Genomic DNA, 24359 nt, shown 5'->3' with positions numbered 1-24359 from the left:
ATCGCCCGCGGAACGGGACAGGCCCGAGGGGTGGAGCCCAGAGACATCGATGGGCTCCGCCCGCCCCGCTCTGCGCATGCGCCGGCAGGCGGCGCCCCCGGGGGCGGGGAGGGGGCGGCTGCGCAAGGGGGGGGGGGGGGCGGGCGTGCAAGGGGGGTGTGTGTGCAAGGGGGGTGTGCAAGGGGGGTGTGCAAGGGGGGTGTGTGCGCAAGGGGGGTGTGTGTGCACGGGGGGCGTGCAAGGGGTGGGGGGGTGCAAGGGGGTGTGTGTCCACGGGGGTGTGCAAGGGGGGTGGGTGTGCATGGGGGGTGTGCAAGAGTGTGGGGTGGGTGTGCAAGGGGGCTGTGTGTGCAAGGGGGTGTGCAAGGGGGGTGGGTGTGCAAGGGGGGCGTGCAAGGGGGGTGTGTGTGCACAGGGGTGTGCAAGGGTGTGGGGTGGGTGTGCAGGGGGGTGTGCAAGGGGGGGGTGTGCGCACGGGGGGTGTGCAAGGGGGGCAGGGGTGCAAGGGGGGTGTGCAAGAGTGTGGGGTGGGTGTGCAAGGGGTGTGTGCAAGGGGGGTGGGGTGTGCAAGGGTGTGTGTGTGTAAGGTGGGTGTGCAAGGGGTGTGTGTGCGTGTGCACGGGGGTGTGTGTGTGCACGGGGGATGGGGGGGGTCTCTGAGGTGGGGGCAATGGGAGCGTGCAAGGGTGGGTGTGCAAGGGGCTCTGCAATGGGGGCGGGTGTGCAAAGGGGCTGTGCGGTGTGGGGGGGGTTTGGGTGCGCCAGGGGCCACGCGGTGGGGCGGGGGTGCACGGGGGGTGCACGGGGCGGGTGTGCAAGAGGCCACCCAACGGGGGGTGGGTGTGCAAGGGGGGGGGGAGGGCCAGGAGGGGCCCATGCCAGGGCCCCCCGACACCCCCCGTGCCGCGCCACACCACGCGGGCACCGCGGCGCTGGGGGTCCGGCGCCCACCGGCAGCGCCGCGCCCCGAGGGAAGCAGCACGGCACGCGGTGCACGGCACGGCACACGGCACACGGTGCACGACGCGGCACATGGCGCGCAGCACATGGCACACATGGCGTGGCACAGCACATGGCGCGTGACGCCGCACACGGCGCGCCACATGGCGCACGGCACACGATGGGGCACGTGGCGCATGGCACATGGCACGTGGTGCACGGCACACAGCGTGGCACATGGCACGCGGCGCACGGTGCGGCACATGGCACGCGACGTGGCGCACGGCACATGGCACATGGCATGCGGCACACGGCGCACGACACGGCACATGGCATGTGGTGCACGACGTGGCACATGGCGCGCGGCGCACAGCCCACGGTGCACGACACGGCACGTGGCATGTGGCACGCAGTGCATGGCACATGGCGTGGCACACGGCACACAGCATGGCACGTGGCACACGACACACGACGTGGCACATGGCACACGATGCGGCACATGGAACATGGCACACGGCGCACGCCGCGGCACACGACGTGGCACATGGCACGCGGCACACGGCACGCAACACGGTGCATGGCACGTGGCACATGGCGCGCGGTGCACGGCCCATGGTGCACGACACGGCACGTGGCACGTGGCACGCAGTGCATGGCACATGGCGTGGCACACGGCACAGAGCGTGGCACGTGGCACACGATGCGGCACATGGAACGTGGCACACGGCGCACGCCGCGGCACACGACGTGGCACATGGCACACGGCATGAGGCACACGGCATGCAACACGGTGCATGGCACGTGGCACATGGCGCGCGGCGCACGGCCCACGGTGCATGACACGGCACGTGGCACGTGGCACACAGTGCATGGCACATGGCGTGGCACACGGCACACAGCGTGGCACGTGGCACATGGCACACGACACATGGCACACGACATGGCACATGGCACACAGCACATGGCACACGATGCAGCACATGGAACGTGGCACACGGCGCACGCTGCGGCACACGACGTGGCACATGGCACACGGCACGCAACACGGTGCATGGCACGTGGCACATGGCGCGCGGCGCACGGCCCACGGTGCATGACACGGCACGTGGCACGTGGCACACAGTGCATGGCACATGGCGTGGCACACGGCACACAGCGTGGCACGTGGCACATGGCACACAGCACATGGCACACGATGCAGCACATGGAACGTGGCACACGGCGCACGCTGCGGCACACGGTGTGGCACATGGCACGCGGCACGCGGCACACGGCACGCAACACGGTGCATGGCACGTGGCACATGGCGCGCGGCGCACAGCCCATGGTGCATGACACGGCACGTGGCACGCAGTGCATAGCACATGGCACGGCACACGGCACACAGCGTGGCACGTGGCACACGGCACACGACGTGGCACATGGCACACAGCACATGGCACACGATGCGGCACATGGAACGTGGCACACGGTGCACGCCGCGCATGGCACACAGCCCACGGCGCAGCGCACGGCAGACAGGGCACGGCAGACGGCGCACGGCGCACGGCACGCCGCGGCAGCCCTTTATTGACGAGGGACTCGGGCCGTTGCCGCCCCGCAGCCCCCCCCCCCGCCCCGGTAGCGCGTCGCCGGCGTCGTCCGGCGCCGCTCAGTCCCCCAGCAGCCCGGTGACCTCCCGCAGCCGCTCCCGCACCACCCGGTCCAGCACGGCGTGGAGAGCGCGGCAGGCCCGCCCGGCCGCCTCCAGCGCCGCCTCCAGCCGCTCCTGGTGCAGGCGGGCGCTGAGCTGCAGGAGGGCGATCTGCCCCGAGGCCGGCAGCAGCGCCAGCACCAGCCGCGGCCCCCCCGCCGCCTCCTCGGGGGAGCTGAGGTCGGCCAGGGGGGTGTCCTCGGCCAGGCCGGCCGTGCTGGCGCAGACGTAGTCCCGCATGGGGATGCCGGCGTCCATCACCGCCAGCGTGGCCGCGTTCACGCAGGCGCAGTAGTTGCCGCCGTCGGCTTGCAGGATCTGGGGGAGCGGCCGGTTCGGTTGGGGGGGGAGGGGGGGGGGGGGGGAGGCTGCGCAGGGAACCCCCCCGGGGTCCGTGTCCTGCCGCCCCGCGTTCCGCGTTCCCCCCCCCCCCCCGGGGTCCGTGTGTCCCACTGGGGTCCTTGTCCCCACCAGGGTCCATGTCCCCACTGGGGTCAGTGTCGTGTCCCCCCCCCAGGTCTGTGTCGTTCCCCCCCCCCCCAGCCCGTGTCCCCTCTGGGGTCTGTGTCCCCCCCCACAGCCCATGTCCCCCCCCCCCCGGGTCCATGTCATCCCCCCACATCCGTGTCCCCCCTGGGGTCCGTGTCGTTCCCTCTGGGTCCGTGTGTGTCTCCCCCCCCAGCCCATGTCCCCTCCGGGGTCTCTGTCCCCCCCCAGGGCCCGTGTCCCCCCCTGCACTGTCCGTGTCCCCCCCACTGTCTGTGTCCCCCCCACGGCCTGTGTCTCCCCCCCCCCCACTGTCTGTGTGTCCCCCCAGGTCCGTGTCCCCCCCCCCAAGTCCATGTCCCCCCCCAGGTCCGTGTCCCCCCCACAGCCCGTGTCCCCCCCCACGGCCCGTGTCACCCCCACAGCCCGTGTCCCCCCCCCACTGTCTGTGTCCCCCCCAGGGCCCGTGTCCCCCCCGGGGTCTGTGTCTCCCCCGGGCCCTGTGTGTCCCCGTCCCCCCCACCGTGTCCCCCCCGGGGTCTGTGTCCCCCCCGGGCCCCGTGTCCCCCCCGGGGTCTGTGTCCCCCCCAGGCCCCGTGTCCCCGTCCCCCCCCGTGTCCCCCCCGGGGTCTGTGTCCCTCCCGGGCCCCGTGTCCCGTCCCACCCCCCCCCCCGTGTCCCCCCCGGGGTCTGTGTCCCCCCCGGGCCCCGTGTCCCGTCCCCGTCCCCCCGTGTCCCCGTCCCCCCCCGTGTCCCCCCCGGGCCCCGTGTCCCCCCGTGTCCCCCCCCACGGCCCGTGTCCCCCCCCTGGGCCCCGTCCCCGTCCCCGTCCCCCCCCGGTGCCCCCATCACCTGGACGTAGATGTCGATCTGGGAGCGGGGGTAGAGGCGGGTGAGGATGGCGGCCTCGAAGGTCTGCTTGAGGAGCAGCGCCAGCTCCCCGGCCTGCCGGTCGCCGTGGGGCCGGCGCCGCCGCTCGCCGGCGCTGAAGGTGGCCAGGCTGTACTGGCAGTTCACCAGGGCCCGGTCGGGCAGAGCCTTGCCGCGGGCACCGCGCGTCTGTGGCCGGGGGGGAGAGAGGCGATGGGGACGGCGGGTGGGCGACCGGGAGCGGGCCCGGGCCCGGGGCCGGGGCGGGGGTGGGGGGGTGGGGGGTAGGCCGGGCCCGGCCGGGCCGCTCACCTCGTGGGGGCCGTAGACCACGGCCAGCGCCTTGGTGTTGCCCTGCTCGATGTAGGCCGAGCCGTCGGCCTGAGCGAAGACGCCCATGCGGGCGCGGACCTTGCGGAGCTCGGCGGGACGGCGCCCGTCCGCCCGGTAACCCTCGTCCGACAGCAGCTCCGGCGCCGCCATGTTACCCGGCCGGAGGGGGGGGGGGGAACTACAGCTCCCGGCCTGCCCCGCGCGGGATGGACTACAGCTCCCGGCCTGCCCCGCGCAGAGAGGAGGAGGAGGAGGAGGAGGAGGAGGAGGGGGGGGGACTACAACTCCCGGCGTGCCCCGCGCGGGGAGGGAGGGGAACGACACTACAACTCCCGGCGTGCCCCGCGCGGGACGGACCACAACTCCCGGCGTGCCTAGCGCGGGACGCCCGCCAGAGGCCGCGCCCTCCGGCCCGAAGCCGCGCCCCCCGGCCCGAAGCCGCGCCCCCCGGCCCGAGGCCTCGCCCCCCGGCCCGAGGCCTCGCCCCCCGGCCCGAGGCCTCGCCCCCCGGCCCGAGGCCGCGCCCCCCGGCCCGAGGCCTCGCCCCCCGGCCCGAGGCCGCGCCCCCCGGCCCGAAGCCGCGCCCCCCGGCCCGAGGCCGCGCCCCCCGGCCCGAAGCCGCGCCCCCCGGCCCGAGGCCGCGCCCCCCGGCCCGAGGCCGCGCCCTCCGGCCCGAAGCCGCGCCCCCCGGCCCGAGGCCGCGCCCCCCGGCCCGAAGCCGCGCCCCCCGGCCCGAGGCCGCGCCCTCCGGCCCGAAGCCGCGCCCCCCGGCCCGAGGCCACGCCTCCCCCGGAGGCGACGCCCCCTCCGAGGCCACGCCCCCCGCGGGGCCGGTGCTCGGCGCTGCCCGGGCGGGAGCGGCGGGTACCGATCCGTGCCCGGCCCGTACCGATCCGTGCCCGATCCGTGCCCGGCCCGTACCGATCCGTGCCGCTCCGTGCCGCCCCGAGCCGCTCCGTGCCTGTCCCCAGCCGCCATGGCGGCGGCGGCGGGCCCCGGCGGGTTCCAGTTCGCCATCGACCGCGGCGGCACCTTCACCGACGTCTTCGCCCGCTGCCCCGGCGGCCGCGTCCGCGTCCTCAAGCTGCTCTCCGAGGACCCGGGCTACGGAGACGCCCCCACCGAGGGCATCCGCCGCGTCCTGCAGGAGGTGCGGCCGCCGGACCCCCCCCCGGGACCCCCGGGACACCCCGGGAACCCCCCCGACACCCCCCCGGGACACCCCGGGACCCCCCCGAGACACCCCCCGGGACCCTGCTCCAGGACCCCCCCGAGACCCCCCCGGGACACCCCAGGACCACCCCGAGACCCCCCCGCGACACCCCGGGACCCCCCCAAGACCTCCCCGGGACACCCCGGGACCCCCCCGAGACACCTCCCGAGACATCCCCCGGGACCCTGCTCCAGGACCCCCCCGAGACCCCCCCGGGACACCCCGGGACCCCCCCGAGACCCCCCCCCCGGGATCCCACTCCAGGACCCTCCTCGAGACCCCCCCGAGATCCCCCAGGAACCTCCCCCCCCCCCCCCCCGAGACTCTCCCAGGGACTCTCACCCGGGGCCCTCCCCAAGACCCCCCCCGGGATCTCCTCCTGGGACACCCCCCCGCCCCCCGGGAGCTCCCCCTGGGACCCTCCCCACTGGGACCTCCCCATGACCCCCCTGGAACACCCCTCTGGGACCCCCCCCAGGACCCTCCCCCAGGACCCTCCCCCTGAGACCCTCCCCCCGGGATCTCCTCCTGGAACCCCCCCCCCGAGACCCCCGTGCCCCAGCCCCCCAGGCCAGCCCTCCCCCCCCCCCCCCTTCCCAGGGTTGGGGGGGCTGGGGCAGCCTGGTCCGGTCCGGACCCCCCCCCGCCCTGTGCCGGGGGGAGCTGTGGGGCCGAGGGTCCGCGGTGGGGGGGCAGGGCCGAGGGTGCGCGGTGGAGCCGTGGGGCCGAGGGTCCGCGGTGCGGCGGCGGGGCCGAGGGTCTGTGGTGGAGCCATGGGGCTGAGGGTCCGCGGTGGGGCGGTGGGGCCGAGGGCCCGCAGTGGAGCCGTGGGGCTGAGGGTCCGTGGGGGGGCGGCGGAGCCGAGGGTGCGCGGTGGAGCCGTGGGGCTGAGGGTCCGTGGGGGGGCGGTGGGGCCGAGGGCCCGCAGTGGAGCCGTGGGGCTGAGGGTCTGTGGGGGGGCGGTGGGGCCGAGGGCCCGCGGTGGAGCCGTGGGGCCGAGGGTCCGTGGTGCCGGCAGGAGAGCGGGGTGGCGGTGCCGCGGGATCAGCCCCTGGACGCCTCCGGCATCGAGTGGATCCGCATGGGCACCACGGTGGCCACCAACGCGCTGCTGGAGCGCCGGGGCGAGCGCCTGGCCCTGCTGGTCACCCGCGGCTTCCGCGACCTCCTCCACATCGGCAGCCAGGCCCGCCCCCACATCTTCGACCTGGTGAGGCCCGGCGCCGCCGCCATGCCGGCGCCGCCGCTGCGGCACCCGCACCGGCGTGGGGTTGGGACGGCACGCTGTCCGGGATGGGGGGGGTGGCACGTCCCCGGGACCCACGTCACCTGGGGTTAGGGTGGCACGTCCCCGGGACCGGCACCAGCCAGGGTTGCGGCGGCACTTCCCGGTGACCCACGCTGTCCGGGATGGGGGGTGGCACGTCCCCGGGACCTGCGCCCTCTGGGTTTGGGGTGGCATGTCCCCCCCCTGACCAGCACCATCCGGGCTCAGGGTGCCACGTCCCCGTGTCCCGCACCCTCCGGGCTTGGGGCAGCCCACCCCCGTGACCCACGCCGCCCGCAACCGGGCTGGCACGTCCCCGGCACCGTCACTGTCCGGGCTTGGGGCAATGTGTCCCCACGCGACCCACGCCATCCGGGCTCGGGCTGGCACGTCCCCGTGCGACCCACGCCGTCTGGGCTCGGAGCAGCGTGTCCCCGCGTGACCCGCGGCCCTCCCGGCTCGGTGAGGCCCGGCGCGTCCTCTGCCCGGCGCGGACGTCCTTGGCGGTGGCGGGAAGTCCCCGGATCCCGGGTGCTGCGTCCCGTGAGCGCCGCTGGGCCCCGGCCACGGCCCCGCGCCAGCCCCCCGGCCCTGTGCCAGCGCCCGCGCGCCGCCCCGGCCGGCCGGGAGCCAGCGGCAGCTCCGGCAGCGCGGCGAGGCCGGCGCCTCCCCGAGCGGGCGGCGGGGGCTGCCCCGCCGTGGCGGGGCGTCCCGCGGTGGCCCCCGGGTGACGTCCCCGTCCCCCCCCCCGTCCCGTCCCCCCCCCCCCCCGCAGGAGGTGGCGGTGCCCGAGGTGCTGTACGAGGAGGTGATCGAGGTGGACGAGCGGCTGATCCCGCACCAGCCCGGCTGCCGCCTCCCGGGGAAGGAGACCCTCCCGCTGCTGGAAGGTGGGGACCGCCGCCGCGAAGGGGGGGGGGGGGGGGGGGCCGGGGCCGGCGGGGACACATCCCCCCCCCCCCCCCCCCGCCCTGTGACCCCCCCCGGGACCCCCGGCTGTCCCCAGGCTCCACAGGGGCGTCCCTGCTGGTGCAGCGGCCGCTGGAGCTGTCGGCGCTGCGGCGGGAGCTGGAGGGGGTGCTGGCCCGCGGCATCCGCAGCCTGGCCGTGCTGCTGCTCCACTCCTACGCGTGAGTCCCCGGGGGGGACGGGACAGGACCTGGGGGAATTTGGGGGGGGGGGAAGGGGAGGGGGGGGCGCGCAGCCAGACCCCCACGCCCGACGCCGTCCCCGCTCTCCCTGGCAGCTGGCCCGGCCACGAGGAGCAGGTCGGGGCGCTGGCACGGGAGCTGGGCTTCCGGCACGTCTCCCTCTCCTCCGCGGTGGCGGCCATGGTGCGGGCGGTGCCGCGCGGCTACACGGCCTGCGCCGACGCCTACCTCACCCCCTGCATCCACCGCTACCTGGAGAGCTTCCGTGCCGGCTTCGCCCACCAGCTGCGGGTGAGTGGGGCCACCGGGACCCCACCACGGGCGCCCATCCCACTAGGACCACCCCCCCCCCCCAAAAGGGCACCCATCCCACCGGGACCCCCCGGCCGGTGCCCGTCCTGCCGGGACCCCCCCGGCAGCACCCATCCCACCAGGAACCCCTGCCAGCGCCCGTCCCACCTCGATCCCCCTCTGTGGGCGCCCGTCCCACCGCGACACAACCCCCCCCCCCCCACCCCGTCGGCGCCCGTCCCACCGGGACCCCCCCCCCCCCACCGTGGGCGCCCGTCCCAGCGTCCCCCCCCCGCCCGCAGGAGGTGCCGGTGCTGTTCATGCGCTCGGACGGGGGGCTCACCCCCATGCAGCACTTCAGCGGGGCCCGCGCCATCCTCTCGGGCCCGGCCGGCGGCGTGGTGGGCTACGCTGTCACCACCTACCGCCGCGAGGACGGGCAGCCCGTCATCGGCTTCGACATGGGAGGTGAGCGGGGGCGGGGGGCGGGGGGGGTGGGGGGTGGGGGGGCCGGCGGGGGCCTGAGCCGCGCTCCCCCAGGCACCTCGACGGACGTCAGCCGCTACGCCGGCGAGTACGAGCACGTCTTCGAGGCCAGCACCGCCGGCGTCAGCATCCAGGCGCCGCAGCTTGACATCAACACCGTGGCGGCCGGCGGTGGCTCCCGGCTCTTCTTCAGGTGGGTGGGGGCTCCGGGCACCCGTGGGTGCCCCGGGCAGGGCACGCTGGGGCTCGGGGGCTCGGTGGAGGCTGGGTCCGGCTCGGCCGCGGCGCGGCGGCGCGGCTGGGCGTAGCCGGGACCCCTCCCTCTCCCGCCGGCGTCTCCCCTCCAGGTCCGGGCTCTTCGTGGTCGGCCCCGAGTCGGCGGGCGCCCACCCCGGCCCAGCCTGCTACCGCAAGGGTGAGTGGCCGCGCTGCCGGCGGGTGCCGCGCCGCGGTGCCGCGCTCACCGTCCCCATCCCCGTCCCGGCGCAGGGGGTCCGCTGACCGTCACCGACGCCAACCTCTGCCTGGGCCGCCTGCTCCCCGAGTACTTCCCCCGCATCTTCGGGCCGGGCGAGGACCAGCCGCTGTGCCGGGAGGCGGCGGCGCGGGCGTTCCGTGAGCTGGCCGCCCGCATCGACGCCTTCCTGGCCGACACCGACACCGCCGGCGCCGCCGGCGCCGCCGCCCGCCGGCCGCTCTCGGTGGAGGAGGTGGCCATGGGCTTCGTGCGGGTGGCCAACGAGGCCATGTGCCGGCCCATCCGCGCCCTGACGCAGGTGGGCTGGCCCCGGGGCGGGGCGGGGTGGGGCAGGGCGGGGCACCGCCGGCGCCGGTGTCACCCCGCCCCATGTCCCCCCCCCCCCCACACCTCTCTCCGCAGGCGCGGGGCCACGACGCCTCCCGCCACGTGCTGGCCTGCTTCGGGGGCGCGGGGGGGCAGCACGCCTGCGCCATCGCCCGCACCCTGGGCATGAGCAGGGTCTTCATCCACAAGTAGGTGGATCGGGGCGGGGGGGGCTCCGCGGGGACACCCCCCACCACCACCACCCCACCCCCCACCTCTGCCGGTGCCGCCGGACAAGGGCGGGGGCACTTTTTGGGGGGGGGGTGCCCAGCGTCCCCCGGGTGGTGTCGAGACGTTCCCGGCCCCTGGGTAGATGGTGTGGGGTTGGGGGGCTCTGGTGTCGTCGTCGTGTCATGTCCCCCCCCCCGAGGCAGATTTGTTGGGTTTGGGGGTGCCCCAGCCCCCCAGGCGGGTGCATTTGGGTTTGGGGGTGCCCCAGCCCCCCCCCCCCAGGGCGGGTGCGTTGGGTTTGGGGGTGCCCCAGCCCCCCAGGCGGGTGCATTTGGGTTTGGGGGTGCCCCAGCCCCCCCAGGCGGGTGCATTTGGGGTTGTCCAGACCCCCAGGTGGATGCAGGGTGTTTGGGGGTGCCCCAGCCCCCCCCCCCCCCCCCCCAGGTGGATGCGTGGAGTTTGGGGGTGCCCCAGCCCCCAGGCAGATGTGTTGGGTTCAGGGGTGCTGCGGTCCTGAGGTGGATGCGCGGGGTTTGGGGGTGCCCCCGGGTGCTGGGTTTGGGGGTTCCCCCATCCCCAGGTGGTTTCGTTGGGTTTGGGGGTGCCCCCGGGTGCTGGGTTTGGGGGTTCCCCCATCCCCAGGTGGATTCGTTGGGTTTGGGGGTGCCCCCAGGTGCTGGGTTTGGGGGTGCCCCCGGGAGCTGGGTTTGGGGGTCCCCCCATCCCCAGGTGGTTTCATCGGGTTTGGGGGTGCCCCTGGGTGCTGGGTTTGGGGGTGCCCCCGGGAGCTGGGTTTGGGGGTTCCCCCATCCCCAGGTGGATTCGTTGGGTTTGGGGGTGCCCCCAGGTGCTGGGTTTGGGGGTGCCCCTGGGTGCTGGGTTTGGGGTTGCCCCCGGGTGCTGGGTTTGGGTGTTCCCTGCTCCCCAGGTGGTTTCGTTGGGTTTGGGGGTGCCCCCGGGTGCTGGGTTTGGGGGTTCCCCCATCCCCAGGTGGTTTCGTCGGGTTTGGGGGTGCCCCTGGGTGCTGGTTTTGGGGGTTCCCCCATCCCCAGGTGGATTCATTGGGTTTGGGGGTGCCCCCGGGTCCTGGGTTTGGGGGTGCCCCTGGGTGCTGGGTTTGGGGGTTCCCCCATCCCCAGGTGGTTTTGTCGGGTTTGGGGTTGCCCCCAGTTGCTGGGTTTGGGGGTTCCCTGCTCCCCAGGTGTTTTTGCTGGGTTTGGGGGTGCCCCCGGGTGCTGGTTTTGGGGGTTCCCCCATCCCCAGGTGGATTCATTGGGTTTGGGGGTGCCCCCAGGTGCTGGGTTTGGGGGTGCCCCCGGGAGCTGGGTTTGGGGGTCCCCCCATCCCCAGGTGGTTTCATCGGGTTTGGGGGTGCCCCTGGGTGCTGGGTTTGGGGGTGCCCCCGGGAGCTGGGTTTGGGGGTTCCCCCATCCCCAGGTGGATTTGTTGGGTTTGGGGGTGCCCCTGGGTGCTGGTTTTGCGGGTGCCCCTGGGTGCTGGGTTTGGGGGTGCCCCTGGGTGCTGGGTTTGGGGGTTCCCCCATCCCCAGGTGGTTTTGTCGGGTTTGGGGTTGCCCCTGGGTGCTGGTTTTGGGGGTTCCCCCATCCCCAGGTGGATTTGTTGGGTTTGGGGGTGCCCCTGGGTGCTGGTTTTGCGGGTGCCCCTGGGTGCTGGGTTTGGGGTTGCCCCCGGGTGCTGGGTTTGGGGGTTCCCCCATCCCCAAGTGGACGCTCTGGGTCCGGGGGTGCCGGCGGGCGGGGGTCGGGGTGTGGCGGGTGGGGGTGTTGCGGTCCCCGGGAGGCGTCGGCGTCGGCGTCGGCGTCGTCGGCGTTGGCGTCGGCGGGCGCGGCAGCGGCCTGGGTGGGGGTCGCGCAGGTACAGCGGGATCCTGTCGGCGTACGGGCTGGCGCTGGCGGACGTGGTGCACGAGGCGCAGGCCCCCTGCGCCCTCCGCTACGAGCCGGCCGCCTTCCCCTGGCTGGACGGGCGCATCGCCGGGCTGGAGCGGGAGTGCCGGGACGCGCTGCGGGCGCAGGGCTTCGCCGGGTGAGCCGCCGCGGGGGGGAGGGGGGTCCCAGGAGTGGGGGGGACGGATGGGGACGCCGCTGCCCCCCCCCCCCCCCCCCCGCCCGCCGCTGACGGGGCCGCCCCCGCAGGGAGCGGATCCGCACGGAGGCTTTCCTGCACCTGCGCTACGAGGGCACCGACTGCGCCCTGATGTGCTCGGCCAAGGGCCACCCGCCCACCCCGCGCTCCTGTCGCGCCGGAGACTTCCAGGCCGCCTTCACCAGTCGGTCCGTCCCGGCGCCGCGGTCCCCCGTCCCGGCGCCACCATCCCCCGTCCCGGTGCCGCGATCCCCCGTCCTGGTGCCGTGATCCCCATCCCGGCACCGCCATCCCCCGTCCCGGCACCGCCATCCCCCATCCTGGTGCCGTGATCCCCCGTCCTGGCACCGCGATCCCCCATCCCGGCACCGTGATCCCCCATCCCGGCGCCACAATCCCCATCCCGGCACCGCCATCCCCCATCCTGGAGCCACGATCCCCCGTCCCGGCACCGCCATCCCCCATCCCGGCACCGTGATCCCCCGTCCCGGCACCACGATCCCCCATCCCAGTGCCGAGATTCCCACCCCAGGACCACAGTCCCTGGTCCCGGTGCCATGATCCCCCATCCCGGCACCATGATCCCCCGTCCTGGCACCATGATCCCCATCCCAGCACCACGATCCCCCATCCTGGCACCGCGATCCCCCGTCCCGACACTGCGATCCCCACCCAGCACCACGATCCCCCGTCCCAGTGCTGCAATCCCCTGTCCTGGCACCACGATCCTCATCCCAGCACCACGATCCCCTGTTCTGGCACCACGATCCCCCGTCCCGGCACCACGATCCCCCGTCCCGGCACCACAATCCCCCACCCCAGCACCACAATCCCTGGTCCCGGTGCCATGATCCCGTGTCCTGGCACCATGATCCCCATCCCAGCACCACGATCCTCTCTCCCAGTGCCGCGATCCCCCACCCCAGCGCCGCGATCCCCCATCCCAGCACCACAATCCCCCGTCCCGGCACCGCGATCCCCCACCCCAGCGCCGCGATCCCCCATCCCAGCACCACAATCCCCCATCCCGGCACCACGATCCCCCATCCCGGCACCACAATCCCCCGTCCTGGCACCGCGATCCCCATCCCAGCACCACAATCCCCCGTCCCGGCACCACGATCCCCCATCCCGGCACCACAATCCCCCGTCCTGGCACCGCGATCCCCATCCCAGCACCACAATCCCCCGTCCCGGCACCGCGATCCCCCATCCTGTCCTGGCACCGCCATCCCCCATCCCGGCGCCATGATCCCCATCCCAGCACCGCGATCCCCCGTCCCAGCAGCGCGATCCCTGTCCTGGCGCTGCCGTGCCATGCCGGGCGCAGTGCCATGCCGGTGCCCCCTCGCCGCAGCCGGTGCCCGCTCCTGCCCCGCAGGTACCTGGCGGAGTTCGGCTTCACCATCCCCGACCGCGCGGTGGTGGTGGACGACGTGCGGGTGCGCGGCACGGGCAGCAGCAGCATCAGCTGCGAGACCCCCCTGGCCCCCAGCGGGAAACCGGCCCGCGTGGAGACGGTGAGGGCGGGGGGTCGCGGGGGGTCCCGGGGGTCGCGCGGGGACAGGGGGTGACCCGGCGTGGGGCTGGGGGCTCGGGCTGGGTCCCGCAGGTGACGCGGTGCTACTTCGAGGAGGGGTACCTGGAGACGCCGGTGTTCCTGCTGGAGGAGCTGGCCTGCGACCACGCCGTCCCCGGACCCGCCATCATCATCGACAAGAACAGGTAGGGACCCCGGGGGGACAGTGGGACCCCGGGGGGATGGCGGGGACCCCAGCGGGATGGCAGGACCCCGGGGGGATGGCGGGGACCCCAGGGGGACAGCGGGACCCTGGGGGGATGGCGGGACCCTGGGGGGATGGTGGGGACCCCGGGGGACAGCGGGACCCCGGGGAGATGGCAGGGACCCTGGGGGGAAGACGGGGACCCGGGGAGCCGGTGGGATGCGGGGGAGCTGATGAAGAGACCAGGGAGCTGGTGAGGACCCCGGGGAGCTGGCGGGGACCCTAGGGAGCCAGCGGGGACCCCAGGGAGCCAGCGGGACCCTGGGGAGCTGGTGGGGTCCCTGTGTAGCTGACGGGGACCCCGGGAATCCAGAAGGACCCTGGGGAGCTGGTGGGACCCCAGGGAGCCGGTGGGATGCGGGGGAGCTGATGAAGAGACCAGGGAGCCGGTGGGGACCCCGGGGAGCTGGCGGGGACCCCAGGGAGCTAGCGGGACCCTGGGGAGCTGGTGGGGACCCCGGGGAGCTGGCGGGGACCCCAGGGAGCCAGCGGGACCCTGGGGAGCCGGTGGGACCCCAGGGAGCTGGTGGGATGCGGGGGAGCTGATGAAGAGACCAGGGAGCCGGTGGGGACCCCAGGGAGCCGGCGGGACCCCGGGGAGCTGGCGGGGACCCCGGGAAGCCGGTGGGACCCCAGGGAGCTGGTGGGGACCCCGGGGAGCCGGCGGGACCCCGGGGAGCCGGTGGGGACCCCGGGAAGCCCCGCGCCCCTCCAGCTCCTGTTGCCGCCGCCCGCCTCCCCCAGCACCATCGTGGTGGAGCCGGGCTGCACCGCCAGCCTCACCCGCTTCGGCGACGTCTGCATCGCCGTCGGCTCAGGGCCCCCGCGCTCCGTCGGCCCCCAGCTCGACGCCGTCCAGCTCTCCATCTTCTCCCACCGCTTCATGAGCATCGCAGGTGGGGGGGGGGGCTGCCCCCGGCAGCCAGGACGAGGGGGGCTCTGTGGGGCGGGGACCCCCTCCTGAGGGTCCGCCGTGCCCCGCGTGTGTGTCGTGTCCCCCCCCCCGCCCCCCCCCCCTGCAGAGCAGATGGGCCGGATCCTGCAGCGGACGGCCATCTCCACCAACATCAAGGAGCGGCTGGACTTCTCCTGCGCGCTCTTCGGGCCGGACGGGGGGCTGGTGTCCAACGCCCCCCACATCCCCGTCCACCTGGGCGCCATGCAGGAGACCGTCCAGTTCCAGGTAGGAGGGTGTACCCACCCCCCCCCCTCCCGGCCCCGGGACACACACCCCCCCCCCCCCCCCAGGGACCCGCTCAGCCCTTCCCGGTGCCGCCGCAGATCCGCAACCTCGGCGAGGACCTGCGGGAGGGGGACGTCATCCTGAGCAACCACCCCTGCGCGGGGGGCAGCCACCTGCCCGACCTCACCGTCATCACCCCCGTGAGCGCGAGCCAGGGGCGCGGGACACCACCCCCCCCCCCCCCCCCCACCCCCCCCGATCCGGGGCACCCCGGGGTGCAGGAACACCCCCCACCACCACCACCCCCCCCCGGGGGACACCGGCTCAGCGCTGGGCTCTCCCCAGGTCTTCTGGCCGGGCGTCCCCAAGGCCGTCTTCTTCGTGGCCAGCCGCGGGCACCACGCGGACATCGGGGGCATCACCCCCGGCTCCATGCCCCCCACTCCAAGGCGCTGCGGGAGGAGGGGGCCGTCTTCGTCTCCTTCAAGCTGGTGAAGGACGGCGTCTTCCAGGAGGAGGGTGGGTCCGCGCCGGGACGGCGGGGACGCGGTGGGGACGCGGTGGGGACGGCGGGGGACATGGCGGGGATGGTGGGGATGTGGGGGACATGGTGGGGACGGTGGGGATGCGGTGGGGACACGGTGGGGACGGCGGGGGACATGGTGGGGACACGGTGGGGACATGGTGGAGACAGTGGGGGACATGGTGGGGACGGCGGGGACGCGGTGGGGACGCGGTGGGGACGGCGGGGGACATGGCGGGGATGGTGGGGATGTGGGGGACATGGTGGGGACGGTGGGGATGCGGTGGGGACACGGTGGGGACGGCGGGGGACATGGTGGGGACACGGTGGGGACATGGTGGAGACAGTGGGGGACATGGTGGGGACGGCGGGGACGCGGTGGGGACGCAGTGGGGACAGCGGGGGACATGGTGGGGATGGTGGGGATGCGGTGGGGACATGGGGGACATGGTGGGGACGGCGGGGACGCGGTGGGGACGCGGTGGGGACAGTGGGGGGCATGGTGGGGATGGTGGGGATGCAGTGGGGATGCAGTGGGGTCATGGGGGACGCGGTGGGGATGTGGGGGACATGGTGGGGACATGGTGAGGACACGGTGGAGACAGTGGGGGACATGGTGGGGATGGCGGGGACACGGTGGGGACACGGTGGGGATGCAGTGGAGACGTGGGGGACATGGTGGGGATGGCGGGGACGCGGTGGAGAGGCGGGGGACATGGTGGGGACGGTGGGGATGCGGTGGGGACGTGGTGGGGACGTGGTGGGTACGCGGTGGAGACGGTGGGGGGCATGGTGGGGATGCGGTGGGGACGCGGTGGGGACAGTGGGGACATGGGGGACGTGGTGGGGACGTGGGGGACGTGGTGGGGACATGGTGGGGACACGGTGGAGACAGTGGGGGACATGGTGGGGACGGCGGGGACGCGGTGGAGAGGCGGGGGACATGGTGGGAATGGTGGGGACGCGGTGGAGACGGTGGGGGGGCATGGTGGGAGGCGGTGGGGAGGCGGTGGGGAGGCGGGGGACGCGGTGGGGACGTGGCGGCCTCTGCCCCGCCGCCGCTCACTCGTCCCCCGCAGCGGTGACGGAGGCCCTGATGGCGCCAGGCCGCGTCCCGGGCTGCAGCGGCACCCGGAACCTGCAGGACAACCTGTCGGACCTGCGTGCCCAGGTGGCCGCCAACCAGAAGGGGATCCAGCTGGTCACCGAGCTCATCCGCCTCCACAGCCTCCCCGTCGTCCAGGCGTACATGGCCCACATCCAGGTGGGACCCCCACCCCACCACCCCCCCAACCCCGGACCCCGCCCCCCCCCCCACCCCGCCCCGGCCCCGCCGTGACGCCCCCCCCCGTCCCCCGTCCCCAGGCCAACGCCGAGGTGGCCGTGCGGGAGATGCTGAAGGGTTTCGCCGCGCGCTGGGGCACGGCGGTGGAGGCCGAGGACCGCATGGACGACGGCTCGCCCATCCGGCTGCGGGTGCAGGTGGACCCCCGGAGGTGAGCGGGCGGCCCCGGCATGCGGGAGATCCCCTCCGGCCCCGGGATCACACCCCCCCCCCCCCCTCCCGGCCCCGGGATGCTGGAAAATCCCCGCCGAGATGGGGTTTGGGGGAGCCCCCCCGGCTGGGGGCATCGGGGGGGACACACAGGGGGCCACCCCTCGTCCCCGCTGTCCCCGCAGGGCAGCGCCGTCTTCGACTTCTCGGGCTCGGGGCCGGAGGTGTACGGGAACTGCAACGCCCCCCGCGCCATCACCCTCTCCGCCCTCATCTACTGCCAGGACATCCCCCTCAACCAGGTGGGCACGGGACCCCCCGGCTGGGGGACCCCCCGGCCTGCGGGACCCCCAGCTGTGGTACTCCCAGGCTGCGGGACCCCCCCGGGCTGTGGGACCCCCGGCTGTGGTACTCCCAGGCTGCGGGACCCCCAGCTGCAGGACCCCCCGGGCTGCGGGACCCCCCGGGCTGTGGGACCCCTCGGGCTGTGGGAACCCCCGGGCTGCGGGACCCCCCCAGCTGCAGGACCCCCCGGCTGGGGGACCCCCCGGGCTGTGGGACCCCCCAGGCTGCAGGACCCCCAGCTGTGGTACTCCCAGGCTGCGGGACCCCCCGGGCTGTGGGACCCCCGGCTGTGGTACTCCCAGGCTGCGGGACCCCCAGCTGCAGGACCCCCCGGGCTGTGGGACCCCCTGGGCTGTGGGACCCCCCCCGGGCTGTGGGACCCCCCAGGCTACAGGACTCCCGGCTGCAGGACCCCCCAGGCTGCGGGACCCCCAGCTGGGGGACCCCCAGGCTGCAGGACCCCCAGCTGTGGTACTCCCAGGCTGTGGGACCCCCTGGGCTGTGGGACCCCCCAGGCTGCAGGACCCCCAGCTGTGGTACTCGCAGGCTGCAGGACCCCCAGCTGCAGGACCCCCCGGGCTGTGGGACCCCCTGGGCTGTGGGATCCCCTGGGCTGCGGGACCCCCCAGGCTGCAGGACCCCCAGCTGTGGTACTCCCAGGCTGTGGACCCCCTGGGCTGCGGGACCCCCCGGGCTGCGGGACCCCCCAGGCTGCAGGACCCCCAGCTGTGGTACTACCAGGCTGCGGGACCCCCTGGGCTGCGGGACCCCCAGCTGGGGGACCCCCAGGCTGCAGGACCCCCCAGCTGTGGTACTCCCAGGCTGCGGGACCCCCTGGGCTGTGGGACCCCCTGGGCTGTGGGACCCCCCAGGCTGCGGGACCCCCCCCGGGCTGTGGGACCCCCCAGGCTGCAGGACTCCCGGCTGCAGGACCCCCCAGGCTGCAGGACCCCCAGCTGTGGTACTCCCAGGCTGCGGGACCCCCTGGGCTGCAGGACCCCCCAGGCTGCCAGACCCCTGGGCTGCGGGACCCCCTGGGCTGCGGGACGCCCAGCTGCAGGACCCCCTGGGCTGTGGGACCCCCAGGCTGCCAGACCCCCGGGCTGCGGGACCCCCCGGGCTGCAGGACCCCCCGGGCTGTGGGACCCCCAGCTGTGGTACTCCCAGGCTGCAGGACCCCCCAGGCTGCGGGACCCCCCCCACACACACCCCCCCCACCGGGCAGGGCAGAGCCCACAGAGGAGCCCCGGGCAAGTGCTGTCGGGGGGAGCTGGCCCCGGAGGGCGAGGGGCTATGGGGCAGCGGGGCTGGGACCCCGATCCCCTGGGACAGAGGGGCTGGGACCCTGTTGCCCTGGCGTGGGGGTCCTGGGACCCTGCTCCCCCCAGGGCAGGAAGGTGGGGGGGCTCGGGGCGCTGCCCCCCCCGGGGCAGGGGAGCCGTGGGTCTGGGCTGCCCCCACTGAGCAGCGCTGGGGTGGGGGGAGCAGAGGGGGCGGCCGTGGGGCAGCGGCTTCCCCCCCAGCCCCCAGGGTGTGGGGCAGGATCCGTGCGGGGCCGACGGGCCGCCTACCCCCCCGCCCCCCCCCCCCCCAGGGCTGCCTGGCCCCCGTGCGGGTGGTCATCCCCAAGGGCTCCATCCTGGACCCCTCGCCCGAGGCCGCCGTGGTGGGGGGCAACGTCCTGACCTCCCAGCGCGTGGTGGACGTCATCTTCAGGGCCTTCGGCGTCTGCGCCGCATCCCAGGTAGGGATCGGGGGTCCCGGGGGTCCCGGGGTGCCGGGGGTCCCGAGGATCAGGGGTGCCAGGGGTCCCGGGGGTCGGGGGTCCCAGGGTGCTGGGGGTCTGGGATGCTGGGGGTCCTGGGCGTTGGGGGTCCTGGGGGTTGGGGGTCCCAGGGGTCGGGAGTTCCAGGGGTCTGGAGTGCTGGGGGTGAGGGGTCTCGGGTGCCAGGGGTCCCAGAGTTCTGGGGTCCCAGGGGTCGGGGGTCCCAGGGTGCCGGGGGTCAGGGGTCTTGGGGGTCCCAGGGGTCGGGAGTTCCAGGGGTCTGGAGTGCTGGGGGTGAGGGATCTCAGGGGTGCCAGGGATCAGGGTGCTGGGGGTGCCGGGGGTCTGGGGTGCCGGGGGTCCTGGGGAGTTGCGGGTTGGAGGTCCCAGAGGTCTGGGGTGCTGGGGATCCTGGGGGGTTGAGTGTCCTGGTGGTCAGGGGTCCTGGGGTGCCAGGGGTCTGGGGTCCTGGGGGGTTGAGGGTCCCGGTGGTCAGGGGTCCTGGGGTGCCAGGGGTCGGTGGTCCCGGGGGGTTGAGTGTCCCGGTGGTCAGGGGTCCTGGGGTGCCAGGGGTCTGGGGTCCCGGGGGGTTGAGTGTCCCGGTGGTCAGGGGTCCTGGGGTGCCAGGGGTTGGGGGTCCCGGGGGGTTGAGGGTCCCGGTGGTCAGGGGTCCTGGGGTGCCAGGGGTCGGTGGTCCCGGGGTGTTGAGGGTCCCGGTGGTCAGGGGTCCTGGGGTGCCAGGGGTCGGGGGTCCCGGGGGGTTGAGTGTCCCGGTGGTCAGGGGTCCTGGGGTGCCAGGGGTCGGTGGTCCCGGGGGGTTGAGGGTCCCGGTGGTCAGGGGTCCTGGGGTGCCAGGGGTTGGGGGTCCCGGGGGGTTGAGGGTCCCGGTGGTCAGGGGTCCTGGGGTGCCAGGGGTCGGGGGTCCCGGGGTGTTGAGGGTCCCGGTGGTCAGGGGTCCTGGGGTGCCAGGGGTTGGGGGTCCCGGGGTGTTGAGGGTCCCGGTGGTCAGGGGTCCTGGGGTGCCAGGGGTCGGTGGTCCCGGGGGGGTTGAGTGTCCCGGTGGTCAGGGGTCCTGGGGTGCCAGGGGTTGGGGGTCCCGGGGGGTCAGACCCCACGGCTGGGGGAGTGGGGGTCCCCTGCCCTCCCCTGTGCCCTCAGGGCTGCATGAACAACGTCACCTTCGGGAATGAGCGGGTGGGCTACTACGAGACGGTGGCGGGGGGCGCGGGGGCCGGCCCGCGCTGGCACGGCCGCAGCGGGGTCCACACCCACATGACCAACACCCGCATCACCGACCCCGAGATCCTGGAGCAGCGGTAGGTGCCGGGGCCCGGGGGGGAGCGCGGGGGGGCTGCCAGGGCCCTGCCGGGACTGACCCCGTCCCCCGCTTCCACCCCCCCCCCCGCCCCAGGTACCCCGTGGTCCTGCAGCGCTTCGAGCTGCGGCGGGGCTCGGGGGGCGCGGGGCGCTGCCGGGGGGGCGATGGGGTGATCCGGGAGCTGCTCTTCCGCGAGGACATGGTGCTGTCGGTGCTGAGCGAGCGCCGCGCCGTCTGCCCCTACGGCCTGCGAGGTGAGCGGGGACCCCCCCCGGCCCCCCCTGGCCCCCCATCGCCCCCCATCGCCCCCTGACCCCCCTCTGCCGGTTAGGGGGCAGCCCCGGCGCCCCAGGGCTCAACCTGCTGCTGCGCCACGACGGCCGAACCATCAACCTGGGCGCCAAGACGTCGGTGCCGGTGGAACCGGGGGTGAGCGCCGCGCGGGGACCCCCCCACGCCCCCCAGCACCCCGGCACCCCCCGACGCCCCATCTTCTCCCCGCCGCAGGACGTCTTCCGCCTGCAGACCCCCGGCGGGGGCGGCTTCGGTTCCCCCGGGGACGGGGGGGACCCCGAGGAGGCCGCGGAGCTGTCGGCGCCCCGGAGCTTCGCCGAACGCGGGAGCCTCTTCGAGTACCGGCGGGCGCAGGAGACCGTCTGAGGGTCCCTGCCCCCCAGGCTGGCGGCCGTGGGGCAGCCCCGGCTACGCAGGCCCCATGGGGCAGTCCCCACCCTAGGCACGCCCGCCCCATGGGGCAGCCCCCCAACCCCAGACACACACACTGTGTGGGGCAGCCCCCCATTCCTAGATACGCACAGTCGATAGGGCAGCCCCCCAACCCCAATGCGCACCCCGAGGAGCATCCCCCCGGTCCCAGCTATGCACACCCTGTGGGGCAGCCCCCCAACTCCATACACACACACTCTGTGGGGCAGCCCCCCATTCCTAGATACGCACAGTCTATAGGGCAGCCCCCCGACTCCCAGTACGCACAGTCCGAGGGGAAGCCCCCCAGCCTGATACGCACAGTCTATGGGGCAGCCCCCCAGTCCCAGCTATGCACACACTGTAGGGCAGCCCCCCCACTCCCAGCTATGCACACCCCAAGAAGCAGCCCCCCCCCCCAGCTATGCACACGCCGTGGGGCAGCCCCCCCACCCCAGCTATGCACACCCCAAGAAGCAGCCCCCCCCCAGCTATGCACACGCCGTGGGGCAGCCCCCCCCCAAGCTATGCACATGCCGTGGGGCAGCCCCCCCCCCCCAGCTATGCACACCCCAAGAAGCAGCCCCCCCCAAGCTATGCACACGCCATGGGGCAGCCCCCCCACCCCAGCTATGCACACCCCAAGAAGCAGCCCCCCCCCAGCTATGCACACGCCGTGGGGCAGCCCCCCCCCCAAGCTATGCACATGCCGTGGGGCAGCCCCCCCCCCCCAGCTATGCACACCCCAAGAAGCAGCCCCCCCCAAGCTATGCACACGCCATGGGGCAGCCCCCCCACCCCAGCTATGCACACCCCAAGAAGCAGCCCCCCCCCAGCTATGCACACGCCGTGGGGCAGCCCCCCCACCCCAGCTATGCACACGCCGTGGGGCAGCCCCCCCCCCCAGCTATGCACACCCCAAGAAGCAGCCCCCCCCCAGCTATGCACACGCCGTGGGGCAGCCCCCCCACCCCAGCTATGCACACCCCAAGGGGCATCCCCCCAACCCCAGCTATGCACACCCCAAGAAGCAGCCCCCCCCCAGCTATGCACACGCCGTGGGGCAGCCCCCCCCCAAGCTATGCACATGCCGTGGGGCAGCCCCCCCCCCCCAGCTATGCACACCCCAAGAAGCAGCCCCCCCCCAGCTATGCACACGCCGTGGGGCAGCCCCCCCACTCCAGCTATGCACACGCCGTGGGGCAGCCCCCCCCCCCAGCTATGCACACCCCAAGAAGCAGCCCCCCCCACCCCAAGTATGCACACGCCGTGGGGCAGCCCCCCCCCCAGCTATGCACACGCCGTGGGGCAGCCCCCCAACCCCAGCTATGCACACGCCATGGGGCAGCCCCCCCACCCCCGCTATGCACACACCGTGGGGCATCCCCCCAACCCCAGCTATGCACACGCCGTGGGGCAGCCCCCCCACCCCCGCTATGCACACGCCGTGGGGCAGCCCCCCAACCCCAGCTATGCACACTCCGTGGGGCATCCCCCGTCTCCACGCCTCGGGCTCCTGCCCCCCACCCCAGGGCAGAGAGGACTGGAGGGTCACCCCGCAGTGGGGCAGGGCTCAGGTTCCCGCAGTGGGGCAGCCTCTCTTCCCCACGGCGCTGCCCACAGGCTCCCACGCTTCTGCCTCACCGACCCCAGGCCCGCACCTGCGGCTTGGGGGTCTCCCCCCCCCCCAACTCCTCCCCAGCTCGGTGCCTTCCAATAAACGAGCCTTCGGGCCCTTCCCGCATGGCCGTGCACGCGGCGGGGGCGTGCTGGGGGTCCCTGCCAGGCAGCCCCCACCCCGGGGGGGTCCCCAGGGAGCAGAGCCCAGGAGTCCTCGGGGAATGGCCCCAGGGAGCGGTCCCCAGGGTCCCCACGGAGCGGTCCCCAATGGATCCCCACGGAGTGGTCCCAGGGTCCCCATGGAGCAATCCTCAATGGATCCCCAAGGAGTGGCCCCCAAAGGATCCCCACGGAGTGGTCCCTAGGGTCCCCACAGAGCAGTCCCCAGGGTCCCCATGGAGCAGCCCCCAAAGGATCCCCACAGAGCGGTCCCCAGGGTCCCCATGGAGCGATCCCCATGGAGTGGCCCCCAGAGGATCCCCACGGAGCAGTCCCCAGGGTCTCCATGGGGCGTCCCCCAACAGATCCCCACGGAGCGGTCCCCAGGGTCCACATGGAGCAGTCCCCAATGGATCCCCACGGAGCAGTCCCCAGGGTCCCATGGAGCGATCCCCACGGAGCGGTCCCCAGGGTCCCCATGGAGTGGCCCCCAAAGGATCCCCATGGAGCGGTCCCCAATGGATCCCCACAGAGTGGTCCCCAGGGTCCCCATGGAACGATCCCCACGGAGCAGTCCCCAGGGTCCCCATGGGGCGTCCCCCAACAAATCCCCACGGAGAGGTCCCCAGGGTCCCCATGGGGCATCCCCCAACAGATCCCCACAGAGCGGTCCCCAATGGATCCCCACGGAGTGGTCCCCATGGAGCAATCCTCACGGAGCAGTCCCCAGGGTCCCCATGGGGCGTCCCCCAACAGATCCCCACGGAGCGGTCCCCAATGGATCCCCACGGAGTGGTCCCCAGGGTCCCCATGGAGCAATCCTCACGGAGCAGTCCCCAGGGTCCCCATGGGGCGTCCCCCAAACAGATCCCCACGGAGCGGTCCCCAATGGATCCCCACGGAGTGGTCCCCAGGGTCCCCATGGAGCAATCCTCATGGAGCAGTCCCCAGGGTCCCCACAGAGCGGTCCCCAGGGTCCCCACAGAGCGATCCCCAATGGATCCCCACGGAGTGGCCCCTAAAGGATCCCCACGGAGTGGTCCCCAGGGTCCCCATGGAGTGGCCCCCAGAGGATCCCCATGGAGTGGTCCCCAGGGTCCCCATGGAGCAATCCTCACGGAGCAGTCCCCAGGGTCCCCACAGAGCGGTCCCCAGGGTCCCCATGGAGCGGTCCCCAGGGTCCCCACGGAGCGATCCCCAATGGATCCCCACGGAGTGGCCCCTAAAGGATCCCCACGGAGTGGTCCCCAGGGTCCCCATGGAATGGCCCCCAGAGGATCCCCATGGAGTGGTCCCCAGGGTCCCTGCCACGCAGCTCCTGGGGTCCCCCCGGTCCCGTCCCCCCCCCCAGTGCCAACCCCCCCCATCTCTCCAGGCCCCTCGTTTTGGGGGCTGCGATGGGGCTGGGACAGGGGGTCAGGGCACGTGTGGGGCTGGGCTGTGCCCCGGGTGTGGGGCTGAGCCTTGCTGGGGGGTGACGGCAAGTGGGGCTGTGGGTGGCCATGGGGCAGCCCCCCGGGTGCAGGGGGGCTCCGGGCTGAGGGGGTCCCCCCTGCCGCTGCCGAAGGGCCCTGCTGAACCCTGTGCCAAGGGCAGCCCGTTGGGGGGGGGG

At 74.6% G+C, this 24359-nt stretch overlaps 2 protein-coding genes across 2 annotated transcripts; one reads left to right on the top strand and one right to left on the bottom strand.

The window, feature by feature from the left end:
- Nucleotides 1-2462: 2462 nt before the first annotated feature.
- Nucleotides 2463-4482, bottom strand: EXOSC4 (exosome component 4). The gene is made up of 3 exons (XM_076364002.1): nucleotides 4301-4482; nucleotides 3971-4177; nucleotides 2463-2950 (listed from the first exon to the last, which is right to left on the bottom strand). Exons 1-3 carry the CDS (start codon nucleotides 4469-4471, stop codon nucleotides 2591-2593), a joined length of 738 nt encoding a protein of 245 aa, XP_076220117.1. The 5' UTR covers nucleotides 4472-4482; the 3' UTR covers nucleotides 2463-2590.
- Nucleotides 4483-5157: 675 nt separating this feature from the next.
- OPLAH (5-oxoprolinase, ATP-hydrolysing) lies at nucleotides 5158-21412 on the top strand. Its single transcript, XM_076364007.1, is given in 27 exon segments — nucleotides 5158-5471; nucleotides 6553-6744; nucleotides 7577-7691; nucleotides 7808-7931; nucleotides 8048-8243; nucleotides 8546-8711; nucleotides 8784-8922; nucleotides 9077-9144; nucleotides 9219-9505; nucleotides 9610-9722; nucleotides 11620-11790; nucleotides 11901-12038; nucleotides 13232-13370; nucleotides 13463-13575; nucleotides 14379-14530; nucleotides 14657-14817; nucleotides 14916-15017; nucleotides 15163-15250; nucleotides 15253-15336; nucleotides 16420-16604; nucleotides 16706-16840; nucleotides 17021-17137; nucleotides 18775-18924; nucleotides 20104-20261; nucleotides 20357-20517; nucleotides 20595-20692; nucleotides 20771-21412. Coding segments are annotated over 27 exon segments (3879 nt in total). The 5' UTR covers nucleotides 5158-5297; the 3' UTR covers nucleotides 20924-21412.
- The last annotated feature ends 2947 nt before the right edge of the window (nucleotides 21413-24359 follow it).

This window comes from Aptenodytes patagonicus, unplaced genomic scaffold (assembly GCF_965638725.1).
Source record: "Aptenodytes patagonicus unplaced genomic scaffold, bAptPat1.pri.cur scaffold_393, whole genome shotgun sequence".
NCBI lineage: Eukaryota > Metazoa > Chordata > Aves > Sphenisciformes > Spheniscidae > Aptenodytes > Aptenodytes patagonicus.
Note: the sequence above shows the minus strand (reverse complement) of the source record. Positions and strands in the feature narration are given on the sequence as shown.